This window comes from Galeopterus variegatus, unplaced genomic scaffold, assembly GCF_000696425.1.
Source record: "Galeopterus variegatus unplaced genomic scaffold, G_variegatus-3.0.2 Scaffold614, whole genome shotgun sequence".
Lineage (NCBI taxonomy): Eukaryota > Metazoa > Chordata > Mammalia > Dermoptera > Cynocephalidae > Galeopterus > Galeopterus variegatus.
Window position 1 is genome coordinate 427,678 of NW_007726725.1, and position 16,217 is coordinate 443,894.

At 48.2% G+C, this 16,217-nt stretch overlaps 2 protein-coding genes across 3 annotated transcripts in view; both read left to right on the forward strand.

Annotated features, from left to right (window-relative positions):
* The window catches only part of SS18L1 (synovial sarcoma translocation gene on chromosome 18-like 1), a 24,585-nt gene extending 21,285 nt beyond the window's left edge, over positions 1–3,300 (forward strand). For both annotated transcript variants that reach the window (XR_550336.1, XM_008570560.1), the window contains exon 10: positions 2,174–3,300. Coding sequence is in view for 1 of the 2 variants with exons in the window: in XM_008570560.1 (XP_008568782.1) it covers positions 2,174–2,200 (27 nt within the window). In the remaining variant the exon portion in view is untranslated. The remainder of the gene's footprint in view (positions 1–2,173) is intronic.
* Positions 3,301–5,227: 1,927 nt separating this feature from the next.
* On the forward strand, positions 5,228–15,325 carry MTG2 (mitochondrial ribosome-associated GTPase 2). Its single transcript, XM_008570562.1, has 7 exons — positions 5,228–5,265; positions 8,990–9,198; positions 10,807–10,954; positions 11,804–11,919; positions 12,648–12,866; positions 13,098–13,236; positions 14,816–15,325. The coding sequence occupies exons 2-7, from the start codon at positions 8,995–8,997 to the stop codon at positions 15,208–15,210; spliced, it is 1,221 nt and encodes a 406-aa protein (XP_008568784.1). The 5' UTR covers positions 5,228–5,265; positions 8,990–8,994; the 3' UTR covers positions 15,211–15,325.
* Positions 15,326–16,217: the final 892 nt, after the last annotated feature.

The following is a 16,217-nucleotide window of genomic DNA, read 5'->3' on the forward strand; positions in this document are numbered from 1 at the left end:
AAAAAAAAAAAAAAAAAAAAAAAAACAGAAAGAAGGCTCGGTGGCTGGAGCATGGGGCCTGAGGAGGAGCGGATGGGTGTGAGAAGAATTACCTTGGACATTTTTTTGGAGCCTCCTTTGAAGAGAGTCCATAGCAAGAAGTGACTTTATTGGTAACTTTTTGTGCTAGGTAGGAGGTGTTAATGACAGTTTACACAGCTGATGAAATTTCAAAGCACTACATTGATTACAGTTGTTTTTCTCAGGTAATTGAGTAGATAAGATGGCATATATGATTTTTTAAATGCTGCTTGTCTTCCCTGAAGACAGTAAGGGATAAATCAGTTACATGTAGAGAAGTTTGAATTTCAACACAGTGTAAAACAAGACAGCTATCAGGGAAGAACAATTAGAGGAGCAAATCTGTTTGGTATTTAAGAAAATAGTTCAGAAGTGTTCCACATGGACATTGCGGAGGCACCATGGCCGTGAAGGGACGCCCCTCCCCGGCACACAGGTTCGTGCCCGGAGCAGCGCCTGCACAGGTGCGTCATGCTGGAGTTTGAAAGGGAGACAGTCTGCAGCTTGATGTTAAATTTGAATTATTAGAGGGCTGGCCCGTGGCTCACTCAAGAGAGTGTGATGTTGATAACGCCAAGGCTATGGGTTCAGATCCTATATAGGGATGGCCGGTTTGCTCACTGGGTGAGCATGGTGCTGACAACACCAAGTCAAGGGTTAAGATCCCCTTACCGGTCATCTTTAAAAAAAAAAAAAAAAAGAATTATTAGGATGATTTGATGAGACAAGATGTCTCCTTAATAGAGCCCTGAAAATAATTTCTTTGGACTTTGTAGAATAACAAGTGAATGTTCTAATTTAGTTGCAGATGGAACCAGAGAACATATAACTTTATGTCTACTTATAGAAAAGACACGGAGCAATGAAGAAGATGGAGAATTTCACATTTAAGGGGGAAAGTTGTCCATCTAACTCCAAGATATTAGTTTAGTGTAGTTTAATAGGATTCAAGCTTAACTGGAGGCCATGTCTCAACCTCGGCGCTGCCAGCACTGGGGGCCATTGTGTGCACTGTAGGGTGTTTTTGCAGCATTCCTGGCCTCTGCATATGAATGCTGGTAGCACCCCCACCACTGCCCCTGAATTCTGAACCAAACTATCTCCAGATGTTGCCAGATATCCCCTGGGAGCAAAATTGTCCCATTTGAGAACCACTGGGCTAGGCTTGACATGTGATGAGCTTTCAGGGGCTGCCCAGCTGTTTTAGGGCTTGAGGATTGCTGTTCTTTCAGCTGATGAGCTCCAGATTTGGGGTTTTCTATTTTATACAGTTGTGCAGGGGCAGAAAGACTGATTAAAATTGGTTCCTGCTAGCTAGACTCAGAACGTCCTAGGTTACACCAGGAACATACCCTACTATGCGAATGGGGTTCTCGGTCAGACCCTGACAGCTTTCCTTCCCCCACTAACTTCCTGCTGTGGGTACTCAGGAAGCCTTATTATTAACTAGTTGGAGGGGGTTGTGAATGGAGAATCAGGGCATCCAGATGAGTGACTGGTTTCCTTAAACTACAGCAGTTTTCTACGTGACTCTTCATCATGGGTCAGATAACTGACCACATAGAACCCTCCTGTCCTGGGGCCTTGCTGGACATGGGATCTCTAACTCTCAAATTCATATTTTGTATTGACTAAAACTTGTTACCCTGGTCAACCCACCCTGGATTTCTTACTTCAGCAGGCTGGGGGTGGGCAGCCAGCATTGGCATTGGCCCTGGTGCCCATCAGTCACCCATGGGAGCTCGGTCCCTTGCGGGGATGAACCGGGGGTTGGGGGGAGCCTTCCTTACTGGCAGGGTCAGTGTAAGGGTCTGATGTACAGCACCTGGCACAGGCCCTGCCCACAGGGAGCCCGGTGTAAGACTGAATGAATCAACCTCTTGGCCATTTCTGATGTAAATCATTAGCCACAGGCTTGGATAGGGGTTTCTAGAGAGCTGGCTACCTCCCTGTCTCAGAGATGTGGGCAGAAGGCTGTTTCCTGCTTGCCTCTGTACCTCCTTCCATCTCCTTTCCTGGATGCTGGCTGGGGGTGGGGGTCTGTCTTACCTATGGGTGTGGACCCTTTTACTCATGACTGAAGGGGTATAATCTATGTCTTGATCTCTTTTAGGGCCAGTATGGAAATTACCAGCAATAAGAGACAAGCGTTCTTGTTGGAGCCCTTGTGGTAGCGTGTTCATCCAGGGGATGGATGGGCCGGTGGCAGTTCTAATGAACTGAGACTTGTTGGTTGCCCCTTCGCCCAGTGCCACGTCTGCATGTGAAGCGTGCTCATTTCATGCTGGGTAACGCCGAGCGTGCACCTTGGCACAAGACAGCGCTTTGATGGTGTGACATATTTGGTGCTGTGTATAGTATTGTATGTTGATACAATGGAGAGGTTGTCCTTTATTTGTCCCCTCAACCCGTTCTCAATGTTTCTAGCTAGCTTTGGGGGTCAATTTGTCATCAGAGTATCCTGTGCCCAGTGATGGGACGTATCTGAAAGACACCCTAGTTCACATATTCATAGAAACAGACCTTAGGTCTAATTTCTCTCCTCATACAGTGGTCATGATGTGGCTTGTAAACTTTTCTTTAACTGGCTACACCACAGCTTGACACACACGCAGCCCCTGGATGGCAGCCTCTTCCTGTGCCTCAGTGGGGTGGGTGAGAGGGTGTCTTCTGTGTTTCGGGTCAGATTCTGACACACAATAAAAAGGATAAACACGCGTCAGTTGGAGAGGCTGGCAGCACTCCTTTCTGAGCTTGTTCATACCTGTGTCTCTTGCCAATTCTGTTTACCCAGAAAGGGTGTGTGTGTTTGTATTAGAAAGTAAAGAGGGATCAATGACTATATTCCAAACAAATATGAGTCCACGAGGGCAACGTATGATTAGCCTAACCCAGGAGAGTGCTACTCCTGAAAAAAAGAGAGGGCAGACCTCTAGGAATTTGGCTGTTAGAAATTACTTTGGTTTTGGCTCTTGCTTTTCTGACAGTCATTTCTAGGATTTGAATATTCAATATGCCCATTCTAAATTTATAATTTAAAATATTGATACCAGCTTTTCCAAACACTTGGCAAGTTGTTTATTTTATTTTATTTCTTTTAGGGACTACTTGTTCAGATCTGTAAGCAAGCATGCCTTTTCTTTTAGGGGTGTCAGAAATTCACATCCTGTTTTTAAAAGGAATCCTAGTAATTTTACTGTGTTCTTTCTAATGAAAAGTAAAGGTTTTGTATAGAGAAATTTGAGTAACTTTTCAAAGTCCTAGGACATTCAATCCTATTTAAATTCCATGCAAACATTAAAGACAGCTTACTTGGAAAATGATGGTCAAAGGAAAAATCCTACATTTCCACTAATAAGTAGCATGGGTATTTGATCATCCTGTACTTGGATAATAATATTTATATTTACTATGAATCCCTAAAAGAAAAATATTTGGATAAATGCTGATATGTTTCCAAGAAGTACCAAGAAAATACAAAAAATATCCAATGCTTGATATATTAGGCCTACTGGTGATGATGTTTTTCTTTAATTGATAAATTTTATTTTTAAATATTAAAAGTAATTCACTACCCAGAGTTGAGTGCTTCAGAATTCACAAGGCACTTTTATGTGTTTTGCTTGAATGAGTCCTGACAGCCCATACTGGGAAACATGGAGGCAGTTACTGTTCCCATTTTACAGATGAAGAACCAAGGCTCAGATTAAAGGATTTGCCTGTGTTAGGATATTCTCCCGTCTTCTGTGGGACAGATACCATGCAAACGTGGGGATATAAGCATTTATTTTATGGGCATAAGGGTTTCAAAAACCCTTAGCACTGGTAAGGGCTTAAAAATATTTCTGTATGTCCATATTAAATTACTGAAGTCAGAGTTGGTAATTGCTGAATGATAAAGGTATTAGCAATTTCATTTAGGGAGTCATTTCTCTTGATTTTGTTCTTTCTCTCTCTGACAGTTTTCACAGAGCTAATTTGCAAACTCAATCGGGGACTAAAATTTCCCATTGAAAATGTTAAGCATTCTAGATAACTGTGAAAATTGTTTATTTTTATTCCTTGCCAATCTCGAAATATGCCTTTTATGTATTTTTTTTTTAAGTGCTGTATTAATGCTTTTTGAAAGAAAAGGACGGTCAGAAAACGTTTCTCAATCTGAAATGTCTTACATTAAGAATTTCTTGAATGTTGTGTATATATTTAAAAAAGCACTTTGTGAGATAGTTTGTACATTTGTTTCCTAATTTATACATGATTTCTGGTGTTAATATATTTAACGACTGATAACGGAATGTTTATTTAACGTGTTGTCCATTTTCGTGTGACACTGTGGGGAGCATGGCGCCGGCAGCGCTCCTTCATTGCCTGTACTGGACCTTCTCCTCTGCAACACGACGTGGAAACCCTGGGCTGAAGCGAACCGTCCGCGCGGTGTGCGGGGCAGCACTTCGTTCTGTGACCCCTTGTACCAAGGCCCGCGCCCCGTCCTCCTGCCCACCCGACACCACGCACATAGGGACGCGAAAATGGCTCCGCAGTTTCGAGGCGCCGACAAGTCCACATTGTGTGGAAGACTGCTCGCCCCTCAGGCGGGCGCTGCGTCGCCGGGGTGTTCGGACTCGCATTTTGAAAAGCCCTTCAGAGCCCGTGCGTCGTCGCGGATGGCGCCGAGGGCCGGGAAGGAGGCGGCCGGGCCTCGGTTCTGTCAGAGCCGCGATTCCGTCAGCAGCGCCCGCGCGGGCTTGAGCGCGGGGCGTCCGCCCAGGTCGCAGAAACAGGGCCTTTGCTTCTCCGCGGGGAGGCTCCCGGCCCTCGCTTCGTTTGTTTACTGAGCGGCTCAAGTTCGTTCTGTCGTCTGCGAGGACGGTGCGTGCTCAAGACGTCCCTATCGGTTGATTTATTTTTTCAGTCGGAGTTTGGCGTAAGTTGTTTATGCTGCCGGTGTCATCTCTCAATAAACTGGTTCTTCGAGAATCTTCCCACCAAGGGAGCTTCATCAAGCTGAAGGGACTCACGTCATTTCTCTGCTCCACGGCAGGGCGCGCGGGGAGGCGGGGCGCGACAAAGACGCGCGGTGCAAAGCAGCCGCCTGGCTCGACGCCGGGAGCGGAGGGGGACGTGTGCGCAGGCGCGCGCGAGCCCGAGCCCCGGAAGCAGTCGGCTGCATCCGGAGCCCCGGAAGTGCTGTGACGTTCCGCGACTGTGAGTGTGAGGGTGCCGGTGGGCAGGGCGCCACGGGCGGGGGTGAAGGAGGAACGGAGGGGCGTGAGGGGACGAGGGGCCGGGAGCGGGGGGCGGGATCCTGGGCCGTCCTTGCCCCCGCCTGCTCCTCCGCGGCGTTCCGGGCCGGGCGCTCCCTCCGGTGAGCGGTGCACCGCGCAGGGCTGGCGTGCCGCGCGTGGTGGAGCGAGAGCTCGAGCGAGAGCACAATCGTCCCGCCGGTGGGCGCTGCGGAGAGGCGCCTCGCCGCCGGCCGCGCCCCTCTCCGGCGCTTCTGCAGTCGGGTCCCTGAGATGTCGCCCGCACGGATGCGCACACGGGAGCCAAAGCAGTTGGTGTGGGCTCTGTCCCTAGAGGGCGTGTCCTTTGTGAAGAAGAGGACCCACTGTGGAAGGGACTCGCGTCCTCCGTGCGAGTCTGTTCTCAGGCGGGCCTGTCTTAGCAAGGGGACACACTAGGAGCCGGGAAGCAGAAAATCGGTTCCTTTAACGTCCCCTCGGAAACCTGGGGAGTCTTTGCCTCCGTGTACCTCGGTGTGGACAGTCTTGCTGTAAAATACGGGCGCCGGGAAAGTGCCACAGGCCGCGGGACGCTGTGTGACTCTGGGCAAGTGACTTAAGCCCTCTGAGTCTCAGGGTCCACGTGTTTGTGTGAGCGTGTAAAAACTAAGGATCGAGAACGGACGCCACGCGCATGCGGGACAACTTCAGCGTTTGTACCCGGCGGCTGACAACGGCGGGCGTGGAGAGGAGGGCGGGCGTGGGGAAAGAGTTGCTGCTCTGGTAGAGCTGGTGACTGGCAGTGGAGCTGTGTCTATCCCTGGACTCCACACGGTAGGGGAGAGCACAGTTGTCAGAACTCGGAGAGGAGAGTCCCTAGACAGGGCGTCCTTGACCAGGTGTGATCTTTCGTCTGTGGACAGGGAAGTACATGTCCCACCCCCCGTGCTCTTTCCCCCGGTCTGCTGGAGAGCAGGCTCCAGACAGAGCAGGGTGGGAAGCTGGTCTGGGACAGCCCAGCGTGCAGTATTTCCCTCACAGGGTCATAAGGAATACATTTAAAAATCCGTACAGAAGGTTTAGAGGAAGATTTAACTTCTGTGGACCAGTAGACACTGACCTTAACATTTCATAGACTAACAGTTGCAGTGCCTTAACTGGAGCCCTTCCATGTATTAAGTGCCTTTCCAGGCATTTTTTTTTTTTTTTTTTTAAAGATGACCAGTAAGGGGATCTTAACCCTTGACTTGGTGTTGTCAGCACCACGCTCAGCCAGTGAGCGAACCGGCCATCCCTATGTGGGATCCAAACCCGGGGCCTTGGTGCTATCAGCACCGCACTCTCCCGAGTGAGCCACGGGCCGGCCCTTTCCAGGCATTTTTAAGAGCTCTGTCCTATAATCATAAAACATCTCAGTCTCTGTCAGACTCGGTTTCCTGGGCTTTCACCACTGGCTTGTCATCTGTACCATGCTGAACTGTGCCCGGTAAATGGATGTTATTAAGAGGAATTTGAGTTCATTTTTCTGGGCCCTGCTGCAACGTATAGACCAACAATCTCCAGTAGAACTTTCTGTGATGATGGAAATGTTCTGGTTTGTGCTGTCAAATAAAGTACCCTCTGGCCACACGTGTCTATGAGCACTTGAAATGTGGCTTGTGTGACTGAGGAACTGAGATTTTACATTTTATTTAATTTTAATTAATGTAAACTTAGTAGCCACATGTAGCTAGTGGTTAGTGTATTGGACAGTGCAAGAATAGCCTTGTTAGAAGGAAAATAAAAACTGCCAAATAGTGGTGTGGAACAGAGTAGAATTTGTTCACCTGACAAGGGGAGCCATATTACTCGGCAGATCTCCCCCAAATAGAAATTGAAAGAGCAAAAAGGAATTATGCCACATTAGGCAATACTCAGAGTTCAGGTCTCTGGTTGGCTTTGACCACCTTCTCTGCGGTTGATCTTTGGGTTTTGTGTCACCAGTGCCAGGAAGCCTGGTTTCCAACACATCCGGAATGGATGGCATAACTTTCCAGCAGGCTTAGCTGTGGGCTTGTATCGAAGAAACATGAGTTGTTATTTCCGCTTAACCTGTTTTCTCACTCCACCTTTATCCTTTCCCATCTGATAATTCTGTAAGTCACTTATCTCGTGCCTCAGTTTCCTCATCTGTAAAATGGGGATAATAAAAGTACTTTATTCACAGTTTTTATGAGGACTAAATGAGTAAATCCCTGAAAAATATTTAGGACAGTATCTTGCATGTAGTAAGGCAGAGGTTTGTAGTCAGAGCAAAGGGAAGAGGGCTGTTCTCTTCTGGAGGGCTGTGCCCATGTCTTCCTCACATCACCCTCTGCACCTACAAGATACTCTGCTGTCACGAGCTGTTTAATGAATGACACTTCATGAATGATGGTACATACGTGTGCCAGTGTGGCTGCTGCTGAGATCTGTTTCTACCACCCCCCACTTCAGATGCTGGGGTACCCACACTGCTGTCGGGTTTAGCTACAGACCAGGTTCCCACACAGCGCTCCTCAGGTTCAATAATTTGCTGTGACAGCTCACAGAACTCAGGAAAATACTTTTGTTTGCATTTACCAGTTTATTATAAAGGATACTGCTAAGGATACAGATGACAGCCAGATGGAGAGGTACATGGGGCGAAGTCGAGAAGGGTCTCCAGCACAGGAGCTTCTGTCCCCATGGAGATAGGGTGCACCACTCTCCCAGTACATGATCACCACCCTGGAAGCTCTCTGAACCCCATCTGTTAGGGGTGTTTATGGAGGCTTCCTCATGTAGACACAATCATTAACTCAGTCTTCAGCCCTCTTCCTCCCGGAGGATAGACGGTGGGGCAGAGAGTCCCAAGCTTCCCTCAGGGCTTGGTCTTTCTGCTGACCAGTCCCCATCCTGAAGCTGTCTAGGGGCCCACCAAGAGAGGCCTCATTAGAACAGAAGCCTCTCCTGTCACTTAGGAAATTACAAGGGACTTAGGAGCTCTGTGTCTCATGTTGCTATTGCCCCATGGCTCAGGAAACTAGAAGGGTTCTGGGAGCTTGGGCAGGAACTGGGGCGGGGATCAAGTATGTATTTATCATTATGTCCCAGTATGCCAGCAGGCCCTGCTTCCATGCATCCATGTGAGTCAGCTCACCCTGTCCTCACCCAGCCCTGTCCAGTCTCAGGTGAGGGACTGTACGGCATAGGTGTGCTACCTTCCGTGGGTCACCCCCAGATGAGTGGCGGATGTGGGAGTTTGTTTCTGCAGTCTAGGTCACCCCGTGTTTAATATTCTTGTCATATCCAGCTTGATGAGTTTACAACTGCACAAGATAGCATACTCTAACAACCAAGTAAATGGGCGTCTTACTGTGAAGAAGTTCTGACTTGAGGTTCAGATTTCCTTTTTAATGTTTTCGTTGAGTAGATACTCAATATTCTGTAGGGGGGTATGTCCAGTGTTGTGGGAGACTTAATGATTTCAGTCCTTAAATCCTGCATCCAAGTAGCAAATAGGCTGTCAGGGGCCAGAGGACACAGCATGATTCAGCGTGGAGAGTGGTGAATGACATGAGAAAGTAGTCGGGCTCATCGGTGTATCACGCACATGTTCCTCTTTGTGCCTGGCACTTGTCTTTAGTATCAGTTTGATGTTCAGGTCTAAACCAAGTATCTTATTTTGCCAATTTGGCTTTTATTAGGGATCATGATGACCTTGAGGCTTTTCTCAGCAAGATCGCAGACCATGTTTGAGGCCATGGGGCGATGGGCTCCATCCCCAACGGCTGGCCTCAAGCCTGGCCAGCTCCTCTCACAGCAGGCCTCTCCCAGGCTGCTCACTGTCGGCTGTGTGGACCGTGCCAAGCATCAGGAGCCCCCCAGAAAGAAGCCGCTCTCCGAGAAAAAAATGGTGAGACTTTGCAACCTAGAGCACTTTGCTGCAGTGTCTCTCCCAGAAGGCACAGGGAGTTCTCTTCTTTACGTTATTAAAGGGATATGTGGAGCCTGTTGAAAATGATGAGGTGAAATGCAGGCCTGTGTGCTAAGCACTGCGCTGTCCCAACAGGGCAGCAGCCGGGGCCAGGGCATCTCAGTCTCCCGGCACACTCAGTCTTAGGCTGCACCGGGGTGCAGGGCTGCTCGTTGTGCTGCCAGCCTGCGTATCTTACATGTGGTTACATAGATTGTTTTAATATGTGTGAGTCGTTCTTAACTTAAAACATCTGGGGGAGTAGACCTTTAGTTTTATAGTTCCTTAAACCTTACAAGTTTTTCTTCTGTTTATTAAAACCTTCTATTAAATACATGAGTGACGTTTGACTAAATTCAAGAAAATACAAGTTTATGACTCACTTTATTCCTTCCTAAATGGGTGCCTCCAGACAAGTGTCAGTAGGCCAGATAGTGATGATCAGGCCATAAACTCCAGTAGCTGAAGGTCCCACATGGTATTCATGTCTGCCCCAGAAGATGAGAAGGGAGTCTGCATTTCCTCTTCTACACAGTGCTTGCCAGCTCTGCTTTTCTTCTTGTCAGATTGATTTTGATCATGTTGGCCCACAGTGAAATTCCACATTGAGTTTTTGAAATAGTAATTCGTGGTTTTTCCACATGGTGGTGCCAGAGAATCTTAAAATATTTGTGTTTTCTTTAATTAAAAAAAAAATGTGTTTATGGAGTAGTGGATGGAAATGCAGGTGCTCTGGTGCCTGAGGAGGGGCTGTGGGTGGCTCTTGGGCTGCAGAGCAGGTCTGTCTCTGCATACACTGGAAAGCAGGCATCTTCCTGCACCCAGGACCTCAGCAGCTGAAATTCTCATAGTGTGAACTAGTGTGTACTACATGTTAACCTAGTTAGTTCTGATTCTTTAGCTAGATTGTGCCTACTTGAGGGATGAAGAAATGCTCTTAGATAAGGGGCTCTGTTTTCGTCACTTCGTTTTTAAAATGAGCTCTATTTTACGCCACAGGAGATGTTCCTTCTCCATAGTTTGAAGCCTGGTAATTGTCCAAGAGGGACACTAATGTTCTCATTTTCTGTTGCATCCTAAGGAGCTAGCACTTTCTATTAGTAAAGACCTGTTGTTTCAGCAATGTGTTTTATTTGAAAAAAGCTGAAAAGACACTTTATTTAAGGAATATTTTTTTAAACAAGCTGTGTTTTCTATAAGTGAGAAGTGTTCAGTTCATTTCATTTTTTTTTTTTTTTTTTTAAAGATGACCGGTAAGGGGATCTTAACCCTTGACTTGGTGTTGTCAGCACCGCACTCTCCCGAGTGAGCCACAGGGCCGGCCCGTGTTCAGTTCATTTCTGAAGTGTGTATTCCACTGACCACACTGTACCTCTGCACTGCTGATTTACCTTGGCCTACAAATAGGAGAGATTAGCAGTATTGATATCATTAATTTCTAATTCTAATAGCCTGTCATAGAAAAGCTACATTTCAAGTGGCTATTCAGTCTCTGGAAAGGATTTTGGAGTGTTGATAACAACGTGGGATGCTTTGTGCTCTCTGTAGAAAAGGCATTTTGTGGACCATCGGAGAGTGCTCGTCCGTGGCGGAAGTGGAGGTGCTGGGGCAAGCTGCTTCCACAGTGAGCCTCGCAAGGAGTTTGGAGGCCCCGATGGTGGGGATGGAGGCAATGGCGGCCATGTCATCCTGAGAGGCAGGTGCCCTGGAAAACAGCTCGGGGAGGAGTGCTGAGTCCACACATCTCCGGGATGGGAAGTTCCACATTCTTATCCTAACATGCATTTGAAAACTTGATGTATGGACATCATCTTTATAAATTATGTGAATGTTCATAGTTAAATATTGCACCAAAAAAAGCAACTTTGTGTTTTTTGTTTCTTAATTTTAGGAACACAAAGATAGTTTAATATCAGGGAATCTAATGTAGTACATGTCAGAGGATAAAATCTGTATTAGTAATAGCTCAGTAAATGCTGAAGAGCGTGTTGATTATATTCAGCATACATTTAGCATAAATCCATACTAACCTAGGAGCAAAAACATTCACAACATAATAAAGTATAGCTGTTTTTTTAATTGATGATGGCATTATGACTAACTTCAGATTTTTCAGAAATGGTAGTATTTTTTGAAGGAAAATAAGAATTTAGCTTTTTTAAAAATCAAGGTAACTTCTGCTACGTCTTATGTTTCTTTTTTTTTTTTTTTTTTGTCTTTTTCCGTGTCCGGCAACGGATCGCAACCCTCAGTGTCGCCCCCGTACCGGACCAGGACCGGCAACGGGATCGCAGCCCTTGGTGTTGCTCCCGCGCCTCGCTCAGCCAGTGAGCGGGAACTGGTCTGTATGTGGGATCCGAACCCTCGGCGGGAGCGCCACCGCGCTTCCCAAGCGGCGCACTATATCAGTGCGCCACCGGGCCGGCCCCATCTTATGTTTCTATATGCGTTTTTAAGGTTCTTGAGCTAGACCAGAGAACCTTGGCAATAGGAGGCAATTCTGTTTTAACACAAAGGAATGTGAAGGTTCTTGCTCTGACTTTAGTTGACCAGCAAGTCAAGTCCCTGTCGTCAGTCCTGTCCCAGTATCAGGGTTTCGATGGAGAAGATGGTGGTAGGAAGAACTGCTTCGGGCGAGGTGGCTCTGTCCTCTACATCCGGGTAAGCCGAGGCTGCTGGAGCTAGCACTATTCCCGTTGTTCTGGATCATCCAGTGTCTTAGGTCCATGGTGTGACTCAGGGGACCCAAGGCATAACAGCCAGGAAGTAGCATGACAGAAACAGAGGCCCAGAGATAGTCGGAGCAGTTCCATCCCTGTGAAGCAAGGCCCTAGACAAAGACCTCTGCACTAGTGTTATGCCATGTGTATGTCTGACGTTGTAAAAAAAAAACCATGAGATAACAAAAAAGAGGGAATCCACACAGCACGCTCTTTCTTTTGTCTCTAGCCCTATGAGCGGCCCTATGAGCTGCCCTCTGGCTGAGGGAGGCCATTGTCACCCAACAGCCCCAAGAGGCATTTTCATGAGCTGAGAGCTTACTCATCTCTTAGAGAGCTGTTTTTTCTGGATATTTCAGTTCACCCTAACTGGATATTTCAGTTCACCCTATTTTAGAGACACTATTTCAAAAAGCCATATATGTCACTCGAAATGTATGTAAAAATGTCTGTAAAATCCTTTGGGGGCCTGAATCTTGTCCTGTACTTTGTAGCTCTGGAGGACGAGGTTTGTGGTGTCCTATCCCACCCCCCGTTCCAGAATTGTATAGCCACCTAGGTGCAGTCTGCTCTTCTGTTCTTCCCCCAGCATTTACATAAGGAATGGTTAAGATCATCTTTCCTCAGTATTCATTCAACTTACCATGTACACGCCGTGCTATCTTCCAGGTCCCTGTGGGTACGCTAGTGAAGGAGGGAGATGAAATTGTGGCTGACCTGTCTCGCCCAGGTGATGAGTACATTGCCGCACTAGGTGGGGCAGGAGGAAAAGGCAACCGCTTTTTCCTGGCCAATGACAACCGTGCCCCTGTGACTTGTACCCCTGGACAGCCGGGTCAGGAGCGGATTCTCTACCTAGAGCTGAAGACGGTGGCACATGCTGGGATGGTGGGTGTCCCTTCTGCCCCTGATGGCAGGATACGCTACTGGCCTAGACGAGGCTAATGACTCATGGCCCACCTTTTCCCATCAGCACACTGTTAAGTGGTACCTGAGCCTGTGCACTCATTAAGTCCTCCAGCCTGATGCTTCCCTGCCTTGGTCTCGATTAGTTACTTACTCTGCAGTAATGAGGTCACTTCCGAAGACCCTCCTGACTGTCTCCACCTTTTCTTCCAGGTTGGATTCCCCAATGCTGGGAAGTCCTCACTCCTCCGAGCCATCTCGAATGCAAAACCTGCTGTGGCTTCCTACCCATTTACTACCTTAAATCCTCACATCGGGATTGTTCACTATGAAGGCCATCAGCAAGTAGCAGGTAGGGCTTCCAAAATTCTGCTCAAAGGCTGGCCAGTTAGCTCAGTTGGTTAGAGCACAGCCTTATAATACCAAGGTCATCAATTCAGATCCCCATAACAGTCAACCTCCACTCAAAAACACAAACAAACAAAAAAGCACTCAAAAAAAAAAAAAAAAAAAAATAAAAAAAAAACTGGGCAGAAAAAGGCAGGGCACAGCTTTGATGTTCCAGCTGATAGAGGAGGATTGTAGAAGACACGCCTCAGCCCTATACTGAGCGCACAGAGTGGGGAGGGGTCTGGCAAAAGGAGGCGTACATCTAACAATAGCAATTAACTATGATATCCAATAATGGCTGGCGTGCGTGCATGCACACACACTCAGAAAAATAATTATGTAACTCTTAAATTTAGCTTCCTATTTAAAATGTAGCATTGTTTTTCCTAATTTAAATAATTGTAGTGAGTCTGTTCTCTATCAAAATTATCATCCCACCCCATCCCCCAGGAATCTGTTAGTTACAGTTCAGAAATTTGAGTTTAGATTTCAAACCTGGAGATGTTATTTCTTCTCACTGCATTGACTCTTCTCTTCCATCTGCAAACTCAGCAGCATCAGTCGTGTAGACAACATGTGATTTAGAAAGCTTTCCCTGTGCCGTTTTGAGAGAATAAAACTTTTCCAGAAGATAATGTACCCATAAAAATAGTAAGCCTGCGGGCCGGCCCGGTGGCGCACTGGAGAGTGCACCGCTTGGGAGCGCGGCGGCGCTCCCGCCGGGGGTTCGGATCCCATGTGGAGACCGGTTCCCGCTCACTGGCTGAGCACGGTGCGGGCCCAGCGCCGAGGGTTGCGATCCCGTTACCGGTCAGTAAAAAAAACAAAAAGGAAGAAAAAAAAATAGTAAGCCTGCTGGTAAGGTTATTTGAATAGCACTTTATATTTGCAAAGTTCTCTATAATAATTTCTTTTTTTTTTTTCCTTTTTTTTGTCTTTTTTCGTGTCCGGCAACAGATCACAACCCTCAGTGTCACGCCCGTACCGGACCGGGACCGGCAACGGGATCGCAACCCTCGGTGTTGCGCCTGCACCTCGCTCAGCCAGTGAGCGGGAACCGGTCTGTATGTGGGATCCGAACCCTCGGCGGGAGCGCCACCGCGCTCCCAAGCGGCGCACTGTAGCAGTGCGCCACCGGGCCGGCCCCTCTATAATAATTTCTATCGGTAATCAAATTATTAATAGAGTACAGGAAGCCATTTTCCATGTTTTTGAATCATTTCGAAATAAGAAAGACAAGAATGTGTTAAATATTCCTTGTTAGATTGATCCGCTGTCATGCCTGTCACCCAAATATTTCAAAGCATGTTGCAAACTGGGAGCTGAAGTGTCTTGGGGGTCGTTTGGCCTGATGAACCACCAAGGTAGTAAGTTGAATGCCTTAAGTTTTTGGTATTCCCTGAAAGGATTGTCTCGTAACTCAGCAGATCCAGCCACAGACATGGACCCTCTTGTGTGTGGGGCCCCCTCCCACACACAAGGTTGACAGTCATCCTGGGTGGGGAGTGGTTGGCGTGACCTGTGTGCTCCTGTCTCCACAGTGGCCGACATCCCTGGCATCATCCGGGGCGCCCACCAGAGCAGGGGCTTGGGTCTCACCTTCCTCAAGCACATTGAGCGCTGCCGCTTTCTCTTGTATGTGGTGGATCTTTCCCTGCCAGAGCCGTGGACTCAGGTAGAGGATTTGAAATATGAGCTCAAGAAATATGAAGATGGCTTGTCAGAGAGGCCCCACGCAGTCGTCGCGAATAAGATCGATCTTCCGCAGGCTAGAGCCAATCTGCCTGAGCTGCGGGCCCGCCTGGGACAGGAGGTCATCGCCCTGTCGGCAGCAACCGGGGAGAACCTGGAGCAGCTGCTGCTGCACCTGAAGGTGCTTCATGATGCCTACGTGGAGGTCGAGCTGGGGCAGGGCTGCCAACCACTCAGGTGGTAGCCGTGGGCAGTGTCCTCCAGGAACAAGAGGCTGGTGTGGGGCACAGACAACTGCACGAGCAAACCCAATATGAAACATTGGTGGCCTTGAATGTATGGAGAAACTGTCTCGTAAATGTGTGACCGTGTTGCTGCTTCTGTCTTCTCCCCCCGAGGGCCCCCCACCCTTTGGCCTAGGACTCCCTTGGGTGGCAGAACGTTCGTGCCACCTGAAGCCCACCCAGTCTGCTCCCCAGTGCTTTGTGCACCTGTCATCTTTGCTGACCAATTTGTTGAGATTGGCTCATTTGTGCTGATTGGCACTAATTATGGGAAGGCCATGCTGATGGCTGATGTCATTGACTGCTGCTACACGTGTGCAGCCTCATGGCCAAACTCACGGGGCAGCTGGGCTGGGACCCAGGGCCACAGGTGCTGACCTGTGCTTTTCAGCACAGTTGCCCTCCATTCTAGCGGCTGGTGGCAAAGGTTTCCACGGAGGGGTTGGGCTGCCCAACCATATGACAGCCCTGCAGTGCAGAACTGCCTAAGTGCCAGCCTCTTAGCTGTGCTCTGCTGCACAAGGGGTCTCAGGGACAAGAGGTGTTTCCGCTTTCCCAGCAGCCATCTGCGAAAGGCAGTAAGGGCCAGCTCAAGTGCTGCTCTGTGCTGTTGGAGCCAGATGCCAGGCATTCGGGCTTCATGACTGAATGCACAGTGTCTGAGCCAGGACGCATGGTCTCTGGCTCAGCTTCAGTGTGCACAAGTGAGCTGTTAACTGAAGTGGCATGGGCCCTGCCTGTGTCCACATTGTTCCCAACAGGTGGCCACATCACGGGCAGGATACAGCAGGATATGGCCAGAGACATAGGAGGAATGTGGGGCTCCTTCCACTCAGCTCCGTTGGGAATTTGGAGAGCCCTTGCCCTGAGCCAGGCAGACATGAGGACTTCCCTTAGACTGTGGGAAGGAGCTCCAGCCTTCTTTCCGAGGTGGGATGGCAGTGAAGAGAGTCCTGTGCTTGCTGTT